Source organism: Gekko japonicus, unplaced genomic scaffold, assembly GCF_001447785.1.
Source record: "Gekko japonicus isolate JY-2015 unplaced genomic scaffold, Gekko_japonicus_V1.1 scaffold227, whole genome shotgun sequence".
Classification (NCBI taxonomy): domain Eukaryota; kingdom Metazoa; phylum Chordata; class Lepidosauria; order Squamata; family Gekkonidae; genus Gekko; species Gekko japonicus.
In genome coordinates, this window is record NW_015164189.1 from 1,078,642 (window position 1) to 1,095,458 (window position 16,817).

General features: G+C 42.3%; 1 protein-coding gene across 1 annotated transcript in view; it reads left to right on the forward strand.

The window, feature by feature from the left end:
* Nucleotides 1–16,817, forward strand: part of GALNT1 (polypeptide N-acetylgalactosaminyltransferase 1) — an 83,572-nt gene that overhangs the window by 15,232 nt on the left and 51,523 nt on the right. Inside the window, exon 2 of the mRNA XM_015408254.1 lies at nucleotides 6,834–7,008. Coding sequence (XP_015263740.1) covers nucleotides 6,834–7,008 — 175 coding nt within the window. The remainder of the gene's footprint in view (nucleotides 1–6,833; nucleotides 7,009–16,817) is intronic.

Sequence of the window (16,817 nt, forward strand, 5' to 3'; positions counted from 1 at the left end):
ACTCCAACTATATTAAAAAAAATAGCCTACCTGGAGAAATAGTGGTCAAGTTTTCAAGAAGACAAACCAGAGTTGCCATTTTAAAAGCAACATCAGCAACTCCACTGAAAATGGGAAATGTAACCATTAAAACTTTAAAGGACATTCCATTTGAAATTAGACAAAAGAGGAAAAATTAATGGAATCAAACTAATGGAATATCGTACAGATGGGCAGTTCCGTAAGGTGTCATCTTTAAGATCAACGATAGAAGGGAGAAGATAGACTCCACTTTTAAAGCTAAAGAATTTTTGAAACGTCAGCTGGGGACAGATGATGAGTCTAAAGAGGGAGAATCGAAGTTGAGTGACTCTGCTACCTCGGGAACGGAAGAGGATTCTGCGGCAGAAAAGGGTGCAGGACCTGCCAGAGTGGTATACGATTTTAGAGACAGAAAACCAAAGTAAAGGCAGAAGGACTTTGAAAATGGCCTTTTGAAGCGAAGAACAAGAAGATGATCAGACACTTCTCTCATAACAACTAAACAAAATAACATACAAGATGCAAATTGTTATAAGCAAGAACTCAACAAGTATATTGTGATAATAAAACTAATGGTACTAACATATTTACTAACAGTGAAAAGATCTCCTTCTCTTGGGGTTTTAGTCTAGTGTGGTTTGCTTTTCTTTATCCCTAGTTGTAGTCCCTCCCCTATATTTCTTTGTAGTTTGTAGTATATGCAAAATAAAAAATATCCCTACAGGGATTTTAAAAAAAAAGATGTCCTCCACCTCAGAGGGAGAATGAAGGTTTCCTTGACTCTGGCAGCAAATTTTAAAGATGGTGGATGAATACCAAGTTCTTCTGCCCTAACATTGCTTTATTACCTTAATGAGTAGAGGCACTAGCTTCTATCACAGACACTTTGGGCTGGATCCAAACTAAGTTTTCTAGGAGGAGAACAGAAGTTTCCTGCCTTTCCCCTTTGGCTGCAGCCGTCTGGTCTCCATGAAATGCTGCGCCTGGAGCTTAAGTGTCCATGCGGAATTATTGGAGTGGTGTCTGCAAGTAGGAAGTTGGAATCAGTGGAAATAGCCCATTTAGTAGTCTTGATCCACCCCTTCCTTCTGCCAGCAGCAGAAAATAACTGGTCAGTCACATAAGCTGTTTTATGATTTGGTTAGGTTCAAAATAAAGTTAATGTATTTGGAAAGCATGATGGCTGGATTGTAGACACATAGCATGGCTATGATTTCTTCATGGTTTAGCAAGCTTATTCTCTCTTGTGGGAACTGTGTTGCTGTAGGAATGTTGAATATTGTCTTTCTGTTGCTTGGTGGTTAGTTGCAGTGTCTATGAAATGTTGCTCTGTCTCCGAGAAGATTGAGTCTACATGAGACAGCGTCTGTCATAAAATTGCTTAGACTTAGTCTAAGTCTTTCGTAAGTGGACTGATAATTAGTAATGTAGTGGATGTTTCACTTAACTAAGCAACTTCACCCTAAGACACTTCTATTTGTAAAATGAGTTTGTCAGGATTAAATTACTTGGCTGCCTAAAGAGACCACCTCAAGTAAGTTCTGTACCTGACTCTGGTTTTAAGGTATTATCACTGTAGATGTGTTTACTGTTGGAAATATCAAATAGGCTCCTCTATCCACGTCTGTTAATCTGCCAAAAAGGGCAAAGTGGGAGTTTGATGCGTTTTCTCACTATTTAAACATTGGGTGGGTTACTGGTATTTCAAAACATTTTAATCACTGATTTAAGTACTGCATTTTATATAACCTCCAGTATGTCTGTCTTCAAGTAAATATCATGACTGCATTTGGACAGACAATTCTTTGAGTAGTTGGTAAGAAGAACCAATAGTACCAGAAAGAAAAAAAGTTGAGGTATATGTATGAAAAACTAATTTACTGTTATACATCTAGCATATTCTAAATGAAATAAAAACCCTTTAATGAATAAACACATATCACAAAATAATCATAACATGTAAAACTCTCTTATCAATGGTAAGTTAAAATTCCAACTGGGTTTTGGCAAGATGTCTTCATCGATGGTATCAATGCACAGTTCCTCCAACAGAGAATGCAATTGACTGAAAAGTAGTAGCTTTGGAGAAGGTTGAAGGCTGAAGATGTTACCATTGCTTTGATGGAAGGTACCTTTATCCCCTGAGTTAAATGGCAATAGAGACCCAGCAACTTCTGTGCTGGGATGATACCAGTGATCTGACAGAACAAAGCAGTTCTCCCTTTGAGGCGGAGGACATCTTATTTGCTTTGGTGTTTTCCACCATCCATTCAGGGGGGGACATCTTATTTGCTTTGGTGTTTTCCATTCAGGGAGCCAGGACTGATCTTCTCACTTCCTGTCTCCTGAGATCCACCCTTTTCCTCCAGTTCTTTTCCTCCCTTACAGGGAGAGCAACTTAAAATAGGCTCTGACTGTATCTATTCCTCTATTTCTGTTTTCTATTTCCCTGTTTAGCTGAACCTCTACTTCCTAACCCTCCTTACACCTCTTATTATGTTGTCTTTAATCCTGTCTTCCTCCTCTTCTTTATTCCAACTAGAAGCTCAGTTTGAGGCTAGCTGTTACCTCAACGGCAAGTACTTCAGCCCCAGTGGGGGAAGACCCCTAGCACAGACAAATGATGGCCAACAACTCAGGTGGTTTTCTTTTGGAGGAGGAGCCCTCTGCCCTCCAGAATATTGTAGCCATCTCAGATCTGTGGAGCTGACATGACCCTTGAAGGGCTTGATCTGGCGGCCGCTAGCAGCTCCCTCCAGTGTGTCTACAAAAAGCACCAAAATGGAGAGTGGCCAACACTCTTGAGTCAACAGCCAAGGCACAGCAGCAGAAGGCGGGCTCAGCTGAAGATTGACCTTTGTGCAACCTGTGGGCAAACTGCTTAACGCTAAGAGCCACACCACCATGGGGAAATCCAATCCCTCTGCAGTTCAGGCTCACCCAGAGCAGGTCAGAGCTAACTTTTTTACTGTTCCTTCGGCTGTCGTCATGTCATAAAGATATGGTTAGAAAAGTGATACACTATCTCAGCAGATGGAGGAAATAGTCATTCTAGCTCCAGACTCACGTGAAGAGGTTCTTCACCAACTACTTCCACCCACGAGCTGAGAACACCAATGCTCTGATGTCCCCTTGGCCGCAGGGTGTGATGTGCGCCTTCCCGCCTTTTCTAGTGATTCTGAAACTGTTGAGAAGAATCAGAATCTTCCAGACAGACGTCATCCTAGTGGTGCCGCATTAACTGAGTCACCCCTGGTTTTCTGACCTACAGGACATGTCCATTGTCCTTCCTTTAGCTCTTCCTCCTTTGCCAGACATGCTTCACCAAGGTCCGATCTGGCACCCACAGCCAGAACCTCTCCACATGACCGTGTGGAGATTGAGAAGGGCAAATTCGTAAAGCAAGGTTATTCCTCAGATGTCACCAACACATTACTGGCATTGTGGAGGAGTTCCACGGTCATAATTTTTAATATCACATGGAAGGACTTCGTCCACTGGTGCAGGAGGAAATGCATCAACCACCTCAAGCTCTTTCTCACCGCCATTCTGGACTTCTTCCAGAATGGGTCTTTGAGCACCCTGGAGGCTCCCACTCTTTGCCATCAGGCGGCAGCATCAACTGTCCCCCCTAAGTTCCAAGGTGGGACTCTTGCCCAACACCCACACGTCAAGTTGTTTCTCAAGGACACCTCTACCAGAGACCCTCCTGCCATGTACAGGTTCCCTACCTGGAAGTTTAATATGATCTTATCTGTGCTCCCCAGGCCTCCATTCGAGCTGATCAAATACATCCTAAGGGGCTGTGAATGAAAGCATTGTTTCTTACAGCTGTTACCTTGGCCAGAAGGGTTTCCGAGTTGGGAACAGTCTTAAGGACTGATTGGACCTTTAGACCGAAGGTTTCATCTACTTTCCACAGATCTCAAGAGTTGAACGTACCTTCCTTTTGCCCCAATCAAACTCATTCACAAGAAAAGGTTTGGCACACCTTAGACGTCTGTTCAAGTGTGACTGGCTATTTGTTAACACACACCCCACACACACTCAGGCAAAGAGAAGTCGAGGTGTTCTATAAGTAGGACCATATGATCCTGAATTGAAGAGGCATACAGATCCACCAGCTTGCCCATCCCTCCCGAAATTATGGCTCGCTCACTCAGAAGCGCCTTTAGTAATGTGGCTTTCACCAGAAATGCCTCAGTAGGGGAGATAAATAGAGTCACTACATGGTCATTGGTTTCTACACCCATTAGGCACTTTAGCTTTGCTGAAGCATCCTTTGGACAGAGGGTACTTCAACACATCCTGGATGATGATGACTCCCTGTCGAAGTCATAGAGACACTGCTTTCGGAGGTCCCAAGCAAGATGTCCGCTGCTTCAGAGGGTGAATGGCCACTGGCCATTTACCATGAAGGGCCCTTCTCCTCTGAGGACAGGAGGACATCTTGGCCCTCCCTGAGCCATCATCCCATCTTTGAGGTTAGGTTCTTTATCCGTTCTACTGTTACTTGTGCTACTTCCTGTTGTTTTCCTGTTATTTACCAAGTCAGTGATATCTAGCATAGTTATGGAGAAATTACTGCAGTTTGAGTATTGGAACTTGAGGAAAGGGGTGGATCCCACTCAGGAGACAGAGAGTGAGAAGATTTGCCCTGCCTCCCTAAATGGATGGTAGGAAGCAAGTAAGATTTATTTATTTATAGTCAAATTTATACCTTGCCCTCCTTGCAAAGCAGGCCCAGGGCGGCTTCCAACAACAATACAACAATACAGAATAAAAACATAAATAATACCGAATTAAAACACAGCATTTAAATAGTACATTACAAAATATCAGAGTACTGGTGGCAGTTAAAATCAAATGAATAAAGTGCTTTCAAACAGAGTGCTTCGATGTTATTCCACATAAAGTGTTTAGATGTTATTCTGCTCGTTCTTGAGGCAGCTGCTCGATGTTAACATTACGGGCCATGCACTAGGGCGGAGGTGGCGGCAGCCCCTAATTGTATGCCTGGTGGTCCCGCAGGGCCCTGAAAAGGGCCCTTCATGTTAAGTGGCAAATGATCGTTCTGTGGGGTACAGGTGAAGAGAAGGGTAGAATGTGGGGAGGATCAAATCTTAAGGTGAAATGCTGACTCTACCTTTGGTGGAAAAGAACCGTCTGACCTAAGGACTAACTTATTCTGATGAAAATGAATAAACTGAGTGCCTGATCACAGGGCTGCGAGTTCATATTTCCTTTTAGCAGAGTATAGAATTTAGTAGAACTGCATCTTTAAAACATATTAGACAGATTACAGGTGGCCACAAATTGTGTGAGTGTATGAGTGTCCCATGGTTGATTGGACTGGAAAACAGAGCCAAAGAAGGCCTTAGAAGAACTATATCAGTCTTGGTTGAGACCTGAGGGCCAGTAAGTCCTTAGTCTCTTGTCTTCCACAGACTGCTAGTGGAATTATTGAGACATCCCAAGAAAAAATAAATAAATAAAAGGAGTAAAATTTATTTTAAAAATTGTCCTTTCAAGTGTATCTATCCCGGTGGTACTCACTCCATGGGTCATGGTTAATTAAATTTGTAATTACCATCAACTAGAGATGTAAAATTTCTGGAAATTTTGAAGCCACAGGGAGGGGGAAATTTTGGGAAAAAATGAATTATATGCAATACTTACTGTCCTGTCAGACCTAAATTAACTTTTTACTGCTTTATCAACATAGAACACATCATTTATAATTTATTTAGCATATAAAATTGCAATAGTTGCCATATTTATGGAATGTAAAAGTTATAAATACCTTAGTTTCTACAAGCAAAACTGCTAATATACCAAGTACTTGAGAGAAAACTGCAAGCTGATGCACCCTGTGCTATATTAGCACATGTACCTTCATTTTTGCTATCTGGTTAGAGAGAGCTCAGTTCTCAATGAAATGTTCAGAGTTTTCCTCTGAGGATTTGGTGCAGTTTCTGCCCTCTGATCTCTTGCCCCGCCCAGCAAGGCAGGGCAATATGCGATTTGTTACCCAGTGTGTGGCTATATGTCTCACAATGATTAGAGGGAGAAATAAAAGGTCAATTACAAGTCAGTGCAAAAGAACCAAAATGTCTCCTCCCCCCCTGATTTGTTTTCCCCTGGGCCTTCACATCAACCCAAAGAACCACCGACTGACTACAAGTCCCATCAGGCAATGGCCTTCCCACTTCCCTGAATCATTGGTTGGGTGCCATAATGGGGATAAGTGCTCAGAAAGAGCCAGAACTGGCATGTCAGAGAATCACATGTAGCTCCTGAGCCACTGAGTTTCGTATCACTGATCTAGCCTATTTCGGTTTTGTGTCCTTTTTTGGCACTCTGGGCGGCTGCACTGTAATTTCCTTCATCATCTTCTCCTATTGACATAGTTGTTACAATCAATACATCAGACTTGCCTGTATGTAAAGTTAGAATCTGACTGATCCATGAAATGGTTTTCTGTGTGTATCTCTTTACTGAAGGTGGTATCATGAATGATAAACTGATTCTATTAGGGGGGAAAATCTAAATAAAAAAAAATGAGAATGTGGCATTAATTCTTAGTAAACGTTTGTTCCAGTAAATTAATGCTTGAAATTTTTACTGAATGTGTTTTATTCCTTTTTTCAGTTCTGTAGATTTTCTGAGACCTGCTTTTTCCCAGTGTGAACTTTGATGATACTAAATTCATTATCTTCAGAGGAACTGTTGTTGCACTTTTGCAGACCAGAGGTCTTCAGTGCTTTTCAACTGAATTTATTAATGCCAGGTTTGTTTGGTTTTTTTTGTAGTTCCAGAACTGGTACAAAAGCCACATGAAGGCCCAGGAGAAATGGGGAAACCTGTTGTCATTCCTAAAGAGGACCAAGAAAAAATGAAGGATATGTTTAAAATAAATCAGTTTAATTTAATGGCAAGTGAAATGATTGCACTCAACAGATCCTTACCTGATGTCAGATTGGAAGGGTAAGTGCATTTACTGTGATTTTGAAAATGTGCTTAGTTTTTAAATGAATATTGCTTGAATTATCATGCATATCAGTGCTCCATCTGTTGACATGGAATATGCAAGGTACACCTTTCAGGTGTTGAAGCATTCTGTACTTTATTGGTTGTTAATCTGTGTTAAATGCGCTTTTAATGTGTCATTTAACACTGGAATTTAGATATTGAGTTTTCAAACAAACTGAATTGTTTTGGATTTTTGGCCTCATGTTTGGCTTCATGGACCATTATAAAAGATTAGGCATATGTTTTCTTACCTCTTTGCTGTGTAAATACTGTTAAAACAGGAATATTTAATTGACTATTTATGAAGCAGCAGCTTAATTTGTATCCTGCCCTTTTTTAGTGAGTTCAATATGTAAGATTCCCCATTTTCTGTTCTCTCTCTCACTTGGAGGACATCTTGGTGAGTGATTCCCACCCTCCTATCAGGGAGGTAGGAGCATCTTCTCCCTTCCTGTCTCCTTGGTGGGAGCCACCCATTCCCTCAGTTCTTTTCCTGCCTCTACAGGGCGAGCAGCATAGAATAGTCTGTGCCTAATCTATTCGTCCTATTTTCATTCCTTTGCCTTTTTTCTAACACCAATTCTTAACTCCTTTTCTCTCAATTCATTCTGACTTCTCTATTCTCCTCTGTCTCAAGTATTCCCACTAGGAGGCAGCAGGAAAATTTTTTTATAAAGGAGGGAGAGCTTTTGGCTGCAGTAGCTAAGTTCCCAGCTGAACGGAGTTCAGAGCATGAACCTCTGCTGCTCCAAATGTTGGATCGTGAGGGCAGTGATGGCTTCCTCCTCAAAGGAGAGCGAGAAGCCCCCCTCACCACTAGTCCCAGTTAAGTTACCGCAGAGGCTGCTGCAGAACGATTGGGAGCTGCTTTGTCAGCTGAAGAGAAATGAAAGTAGAAAATGCACCAAAAAAAAGAGGCGCCATTCATCCCTGCTCTCTGCATCAGTGATGGCCATATTTGAGCCTGCTGCTAGAGGAGACCTCGTCAGTCAACCAGGAGAAGGCTGCAGAGTGAGTGTTCCCACATCCATAAGCCATGCAAAGATACCAGGCCATAGAGAAAGTCATTCAAAATGTCCTGCAGGTTATGCAGCAGCACTTCTGGAAGCAATGTAGTGGGTCTACTCTTGAGTAATGTGCAAGTATCAGGACCCTGAATTTCTCCTGGATTTATAAATTTATTCAGACTAACCATGAGGGAGGAGATGGCCAATTTCTGCCAGGGTGGTGTCAATAGACTTACAACCCACTCTAGTCCCTCCTCTAGCCCTTCCCTCCCAGATGAAGGGATATGGAAGGAACACCTTTTACTGGAGGGATACCTAGCTGGCCTACTAAGGCAGTCAGGAAGGAAGATTACAGCAGAAAAAAATAATTCTCGATGGGATACAGATACAGTTTCAGATAGTGAAGTGGAAGAAAGGGTAGAAGGTGAATTTCCTCTCAAACAAGGAAGAGGAAGAGATAGAAATCCCAGAACAGGCCATAAGATTTTTTAAATTAGAGGACTTCCATTATCTTCTATCCAAGACTATGGCAGCATTAGAGTTGCAAGAGAATCCCTTAGGGGAGGAACCAGATTCTTCCACTCCAGTGGCTAAGGGCAATTCTTCCCTAGGTCTAGCATGGTGGATAAGGTGTTTCCTTTTCCAGAATTCTTGGAGAAACCGCTAAAAGCAGAATGGGAGAAAGCCATGGCCAACAGAAAGTTTCCTAGTTTATCAAGAAATTATATACGTTACCATTTTTCACTAATCGTTTTTTTCAGGTTCTTCTGGTGGATCCTCCAGTAGCAGTGCTACAATCATCTGGGCTCCTATCCGAGGATCGCAAGGGCACATTTAGAGACAGCATGGACAAAGAGTCAATTTTGCACTTAGAAAGGCCCATGAAGCCATCCCAGTGGCCATCAAGGTTTCTGCAACTGCTTCAGTAGTCTCCCAAGCAGCTATTGTGTGGACCCGAAAACTTCTCCAATTCACTCCGACCAGCAACAGACACCTAGTAGAACTAACAGGGTTCTCAAAACCACATCATTCACAGCAGATTAGACTCGTTAATCTTCTCATCTAGGGCTATGGCATCGGCCACAGCTGCTAGAAGAACTTTGTGGCTTCAGGCCTGGCAAGCTGAAACAAATAGTTACGACCTATCCATTTCAAAGAGACAGACCAGCTGGAGATGCTCTGGACAAAATCTTAATGGAGACCAGAGACAAAAAAAGGCAATGCCCAGGCCAGAACAATTCCTTTCATTCCCAAAGAGTTCTTCCAAGGATCAACCAGACTACAGAAGGATGACCTGGAGCTCATCTAGACAATCCTTCAGAAGAGGATCATTACACAGCTGTTTCAACAATTCACAATTAGATCTGACAAACCAGCCCATGACAATAAGCCAGACAAAGCATAAGTACAAGTCACTTCCAGTGGGGGATGCCTTCTTTGCTTTCAAGACAAGTAGATCAACTTGAAGCCGGACAGATGGGCCCAGGAAATAGTCACCAGAGGCTACTCCATAGAATTCATCAGACCCCCACTGGAACGTTTTCTGGTTTCCCTAGTATACAAGAATCCAGAAAAACTATGCAGGACTCAGGCTGCTATGCAACAGAGTACATGTCCCCATCTTGGAAAAGGGACAAGGGGTTTACTCCATTTTCTTCACGGCGCCAAAAAGAATGGAGATTGGAGGGTGATCCTAGACATCTCAACAAGTTCATCAAACTGAGATGTTTCAGGATGGAAACTGAGATCCATCATAGAGTCGTTGCAGCCAGATGAGTACTTGACATTAGTAGATGTAATGGAAGCGTACCATCACATTCTGAACTTTTCCAAACACAAGATTTCTTCAATTCTGCATCAGAAGGTCTCACCTACAGTTCATGGCCGCTCCTTTTGAACTCTCCATGGCACTGAGGGTCTTCACAAAGATAGTGATCAACCCAGTTGTAAAGTTAAGGGAGCAAGGGATTCACATCTGCACTTATCTAGACAATTTGTTCACCAGCTCGAACTCCAGGATCAAGTCAGACTAAGACAGAATCATCTCTCCAGTGTCTACAGGATTACAGATTCCTGATCAATCTTCAGAAAAGCTCACTACATCCTACCCAGAGAATATAGCATCTAAGTGTCATATTGGATACAAATGACAATTGCCTCTTTCTAACTGAAAGGCAAAGAAAATGAAGGAAATGTCACAAATAATTATCAAGAGCAGATCTTCATCTCAGATGACTCTTGCAAAACTGATGGGTCTGCTAATTTCAAGCATCAATGCCATCCAGTGGGTTGACTACACACAAGACCTTCAGCATCTTTGAGACCATTCCAGCTGCAAATTATGAACAAAGAGGATCTTTCCATCAAGGTCCCTTTTGCAGTAGAAGCAAGTCTTGTCTGGTGGACCAGAATGCCCAATCTTCTTCAGGGGAAGAAATACTGCATTCTGGAGGTGAAGCAGATTTTCATGGATGCCAGCGTGTCTGGTTGGGGGGGGGCAACATTAGAAGGCTCCTCAGTTTAGGGTAGATAGCCAGGAACAAGATGAGTCTTCCCATCAACCTTCTGGAATTATGGGCAATATATCTGGCCCTTCTCTAATTCAGTCTATGGTTAGTCAGTTAACATATCCTAATCAGAATGGACAATGTGTCTGTCCAAACTTATCTCAACAAACAAGGAGGGTCCAGATCTTCATTGCTCCACAAGGAGGCATTCAAGATATTGACATGGGCAGAGAAGAACCTGGCGATAAGGGCTCAATAAAGGGATCAATTAATATCCAGGCAGATTGGCTCAGCAGGGAGACTATCTAGGAGGGGGAATGGTCCCTGAAGAAAAGTCTATTCCAATTAACCACATCTCATTTTGGCCTTCCAATAGTGGACCTATTCGCTTCACCAAACAACCATCAAGTGAACAGGTACTTCACTAGATAGTATCATCCAATGGCTGAAATGACTGATGCCCTGACATCTAAGTTGCCAAAATGGTCTTCTTTTCACCTCCCCCCTCACAGTTCTTCCAAAATTAATTAGGAAGATAAAAGGGAAGAAGGCTGAAATCATCTTAGTGGCACCATATTGGCCTCAACCATGGTTCTCTGCCCTCCAGGAAATGGTGATGCAACCACCACTAGCACTTTCAGTGTTAGTGGACATGCTCCAGCAAGGTCCTGTGTGGCATCCTCATCCAGAGTGGTTACATTTAACCACTTGGAGATTGAGCAGGACAACTTTCTGAGTCTTGGATATTTGCCAGGCTACCTTACTAGCCTATAGAAAGCAATCAACCAATAGAATATACAAAGTTTCCTGGAAGGCATTCATAAAGTGGAGCAGAAGAAAGGTAATGACCCTATGAAACCTAAGATTAAATCGATTTTGTCCTTTTTTACAGGATGGGCATGACAGTGGACTAAAGCCTTCCACTTTGAAATGCCCGGTAGCAGCCTTGATGACAGTATTGCCTCTATTCCAGAGTATGGCTCTATCCAGACACACCCATGTTCATTGCTTCCTCAGGGGCACTGCCCTAAATGATCTACCCCAGTGACACAGAGTTCCAATGTGGAAGTTGCATGTTTTACTTTCAACCCTTACCAAACACCTACAAACACCCATTCGAGCTTAGATAGCTGAGGATGAAAACCTTGTTCCTTATAGCAGTCACATAAGCTAGGAGGGTGTCTGAATGAGGCACTCTGTTAATCAAGCCTGAACTGTGCGTCTTCCATAAAGACAAAGTGGTCATGAGGACAGATCCTGCCTTCAAGCCGAATGTGAATTCCAACTTTCATAGGTCACAGAAGATTTGCCTTCCTTTGTTCAGCCCTAATTCTACTCATCTGAAGGAGAAACCTTGGCATAATTTGGATGACAGACATACACTTAAAGCCTTCATTCATAGAACACAGGATTTAGAAAAACCGATTCCTTGTTCATTTCCAGATGGGGAATCTCCAGCAAATAAATTTTGGGGAATCTCCAGCAAATAAATTAATGAGGATGTCAAAGTCGGTCATCAGCAGTACTCTCAAGGCCCATATTATCGAAGCCTATAAAGTTCAAAAGTTAGTCATACCTGTTGGGTTTACTGCCCATTCAGTTCGAAGTGCCGCAAGCAATGCAGCATTTGCCAGGCATGCTACAGTTGAAAAAATTATCTGCCTTTGTAAGACACTACAAAATGAACATCTATGACTCAGCTGATGCAGCACTTGGAAGCACTTCTTGAGCCAGAAGACGATAACCCACCCAGAAAATGGGGGTACTGCTTTGGGTAGTCCCACTAAGATGTGCTCTGACTCAGAGGGAGAACAGACTCTTGGATACTTACCGTGAAGGGTCCTTCTCCTTTGAGGAAAGGAGGGCATCTTGTCCCACCCATCATCATTCTTCGTTCTTCACTCTTCCATCCAGCAGGACCACTTTGTGTCCTATTGTTACTCACCTTACTGTTCTCTGTTTCTCCTTGTTATGTTTTCACTGTTTTGTTTATTTTATAGTTTAGGAGGTTTATTAACTGCTTTCAAAGTTACCAGAACTGAGGGAATGGGTGGCTCCCACCAAGGAGACAGGAAGTGGAGAAGATTTTGTTCCTGCCTCCCTGATAGGAGGGTGGGAATCACCCACCAAGATGTCCTCCTTTCCTCAGAGGACAAGGACCCTTCATGGTAAGTAGCCAGTGGTCTGTTCTTTGGTTGAATAGGGCTGAGAGATTCTGACTACCTATATAAGCAGAAATTTTTATAGCTGGGCAAGAATTTGGGCCCTCCTGTCTCAAATAAAACATTTTGTCTATACATTTTCAATGCATGTGTGTGTGTCTGATTGTATGTCAGATTCATTAACTACTGTAAACAGGTCTGAAACCAAAATGGGCATTGCTTTGGTCAGAATTCTATAGCTTCCCTGGTGTAGCTTGATTAGCTCACACAGGCACCGTATTGTATTGTTGTTGATGGGGTGGACAGATTTTGGTTCCAGCCTCTGCCCCACTGTGTACTTCAGTGTATAATTTTGGGGAATCTCCTGAGTCTATGGGCTGGCTACCAGGACAAAACAAACTGTATATGTAGGGGTTCGATTTTCTGGTTCTCTCTCCTCCACTCCCTTTAGTTTTGGAGTTAAGTCTCCTTGTGTCTCCTGATGCAAATGCTTACCTTGCTCTGTAAAATGATACAAAGTATACTGTAATAGAATTACTAAGAAATACACAACATTCGATTACTGCATAATTACCACGAGCTATGAAAACCAAATTATAAATCACCTTTAAAGTGCATTTCACAACTTGCATAAGTTACAAAGTCAAATACATAATCATTTAATCATTCACAATTCCTTATCAAATTACAGTTCATAGAAAGGATCCTCCCATATTCTTCCTATTTCTTCAGACTCTTCAGTTGCAACTTTAAAGTGTCTTGTGCTGCTAGTAGTAATTTCTTATGTGTATATCAACTCATGAGCAATACTCCCTCTAAGCTATGGAGTCCTGTGAGCAAAAATTCTACATTGTGAGCAACTGGCATTAAAGCCGTGAGCAGGTGATTTGGTTGCTGCATAAATTAGTTTGCTCTGGAGCCATCCTTCCTGAGCGGAGACAAAAGTGAGTGAGCCGGAGGCTAAAAAACTGAGCTAGCTCACGCTTACTCAGCTTAGAGGGAACACTGCTCATGAGGTCCACTCATCAAGATGTGATTCAACTTCTCCAATTTTTTCAAATAATAGGACACTGCCTCTTTTACTTCCCAAAGGTAGGCAGTAATTTCCAAAAAAGACAGTTGGAACCTTCCAAGCTCCAGTTCTCACAACTCCATGTTCCAGTTTACGGAGCTTCTAGCATTTAATTCTGTTTCACAGAACACTTCGTTGAAGTCATAACAATACAGCTGTCATACCACTTCCACATCCCACAAAACATCACATATTCCTACACACAAGATCAACGTATTTTCATGCCTCACCTGCCATTACCTTGATCTGTGGCAAGATGGTAAAAGTTACAGTTAAGGACTGTTACAGCACATTTCTCAGGTTCTTTTCAGATGTTCAGCTTATGTTACTTCTTGTTTAGAACAATTTTTTTGAACCTCTGAGTCATAAACCCTGAAAGCAACTTTCCTGACAGCAGCTTTGCTTTCTTCTGTATCTCACCAGAAAGTAATCAAACCTTTAATGGCATACAGAATAAATTAGGACAGATTACAGCATTGTCAGAATAAGAGTTCAATTCAATTTTATTTATTATGATCAAAGATCAGCAAATACCTTAAGCAAAAGAAGAGTAATAAAAAGACTTATACAGTTAAAATTTAAATATAACATCAAATCATCACTGTGTCTTATCTTGACGGATCTTGATGGCACATTGAAGAAATGAAACAACCTTCTCAGTTATGCCAGGAAAAACATCATTCAAAATATATTGGACCTTAGTATGATCAGACAATCCTGTCTTATTTTCAAAAATAGGATCAAGATACTTAAAATGAATGCTTGTATAAAAAGGGCAATAAAAGAGGATATGCGAGATTGTATCTCAACAACGTTATTCTAATTTATGCTTCACTATCACGGAAATTTAAAATGTTCTTCCAAATAGCAGTGAGTATGGTTTTTTCTTTAGGGATTGATTTCAGGCTTGGTTTTTTCAGTATCTTTTGTAGTTGATATTCCTAGTTGACTGGCACTTGAAGGATTTTACAGATGTGAGTACTTGCTACTCCTGATTTAAATTGGTGCATAATTAAGGGCTGTGTTGACATTTCTTCCTAGAAGTGCAGTAGTGTTGTACATGCACATACACACTGCGAACTTCTGCACATCTGGTTTCTCTAAAAATAATTTGATTTTGGAACTTTGCATCAGAGTTGACATCTAGAATTCCTAACAGATTTTTTTGGTTGATATGCTAATTCCTTGCTGTGTAGGGAGATGGGTTTTTGAAAACAAATAGTAGCAAATGTGCTAGGAATATTACTAGTTAGTTCAGGGGTGTCGAATTCATTTGTTATGAGGGCTGGATCTGACGTAAATGTTACTTTGTCGGGCCGGTTCATGTGTGTCATAAAATGTAATGCCAGATCCTGGTGATATAACCTATATAAAGGACACAGGCAAACTCAATTAATTATATTATTTTTTACTCAAAACACAAACATGCTTAAAACATTGACACAGTATTCCCTTTATTTAACGTTCTTTGGTACACCTCTTGCTCTGAATTATTGCATCAAAATCTGGAGCCTTGTTAAACATTTGCTCGCTGCTGGCTGGAGTGCGAGGGAAAGGCACTCTGCACTCCCTGGATTCTGCCCATCAGAAAAAGAAGGGCAGGGGCCAAGGCACCCAACAGCACTGCGGTCATTACTCCCCCATTTATGATCCGCCCTCCTGGAAAAAGACAAAGAATTTATCCCACCCCCCTTTTTCTGGTGAAGTTGGATTATAGCCCACATGAAGGCACAGAACAGCCATAGAAAACAGAATAATAATTATTAGGACCAACCAGGTATCATGTAACAGAAGGCAAGCTTTTGAGATCTCCAGAATTCTTAAGGCAGATGTTACCCCCCAAAAAAAAATTAAAAAAGGAAAAGAAAGATGTGATGCAACGCCCTGGTGTAGTATGTGCTATGCTAGGTGTTAGAGATACATTCTGGGGTGTGTGCACTTTTTTTGCTTTCTTAAACAATTGCATGGGAGTGTGCAGTTGCCAGGGAAAGGCAGTTTGCACTCCCCCAGGGGCATTGCCTCCTCTTCCCTGGGCAATGAGTTAGGCTCATCCAGACTAGGGCTGAAAGGAGAGGGGAGGTGAAGGGGGGGGGAAGTGGTAGGTCCCAGGAGAGATTCCAACAACAGTAGGCCAGTTAAGTCAGCCAGCCCGGAAGAAAGGGAGGGGGGGAGGCACCGGCGAAGAGGTGCTTGTCAGTGGTGGTGGGTGCTGGGAGCACTGCAGAGGAAGTGCGCCCGGACAAGTGGAAGCTGCTGGCTTGTTGGTGAGAAGGGACTGGGAGGGAGGTGCGCACACAAGAGCTGGCACTGGGTGAACTCTGCAGGGTTGAGTCAGGTGAGGGGGAACCAATCAGCCTACATAAGTCCCACCTCTTCCTCCTCTAGAATGTCAACACCAGAGGCAGGCCACTTGTGGTCGTTTTTAAGGCAGCAACATAGTCTCCATAGAGACTACAAAGGCAAAAGTAGAGCGTCTTTTATTACCAAATAAAGAGACCTATTGGTGGGACAAGGTAACTGCAGCATGTGCCTGCTTGCCCTCCCAGCAGCCTCCTACCTTCCCTCCCTTGTACCAGTTGCTCCCAGGCCTGTCGAAGAGCCCTGGACAGGACAGGGCCAGCTATGGGCTGTATGTTTGTCTCCCCTGAGTTAGATGGTCTTTTTGTACATTCTGGTGCCAAAAACAAACAAATAAATAAGATTCCAGTATCCTTCATTGTAGAAAGTGTGCCATCTAATCTTGCTGCATTAACTGTGCAGTCCTAAGGATACTTTCCTGAAAGTAAGCCTCATTCAGTAGACCCGAGTAGGATTCTGAGTAGGCCTGGTTTAGGATTGCACGGTAAATTAATTTTGCTGAATGGAGTATAGTGTGAGTGTTATGTGTGTTGGCTTCTCATCAGTTTTCATTTATTGCGAATTTTTTGAGGTTGAACTTAGTTGTGCGATGCTACTATAGCAAGTATAGCCCAGTCCTGTTGGAAATCTGCTAGAAGGAAGAACTTCCTGACAGAGC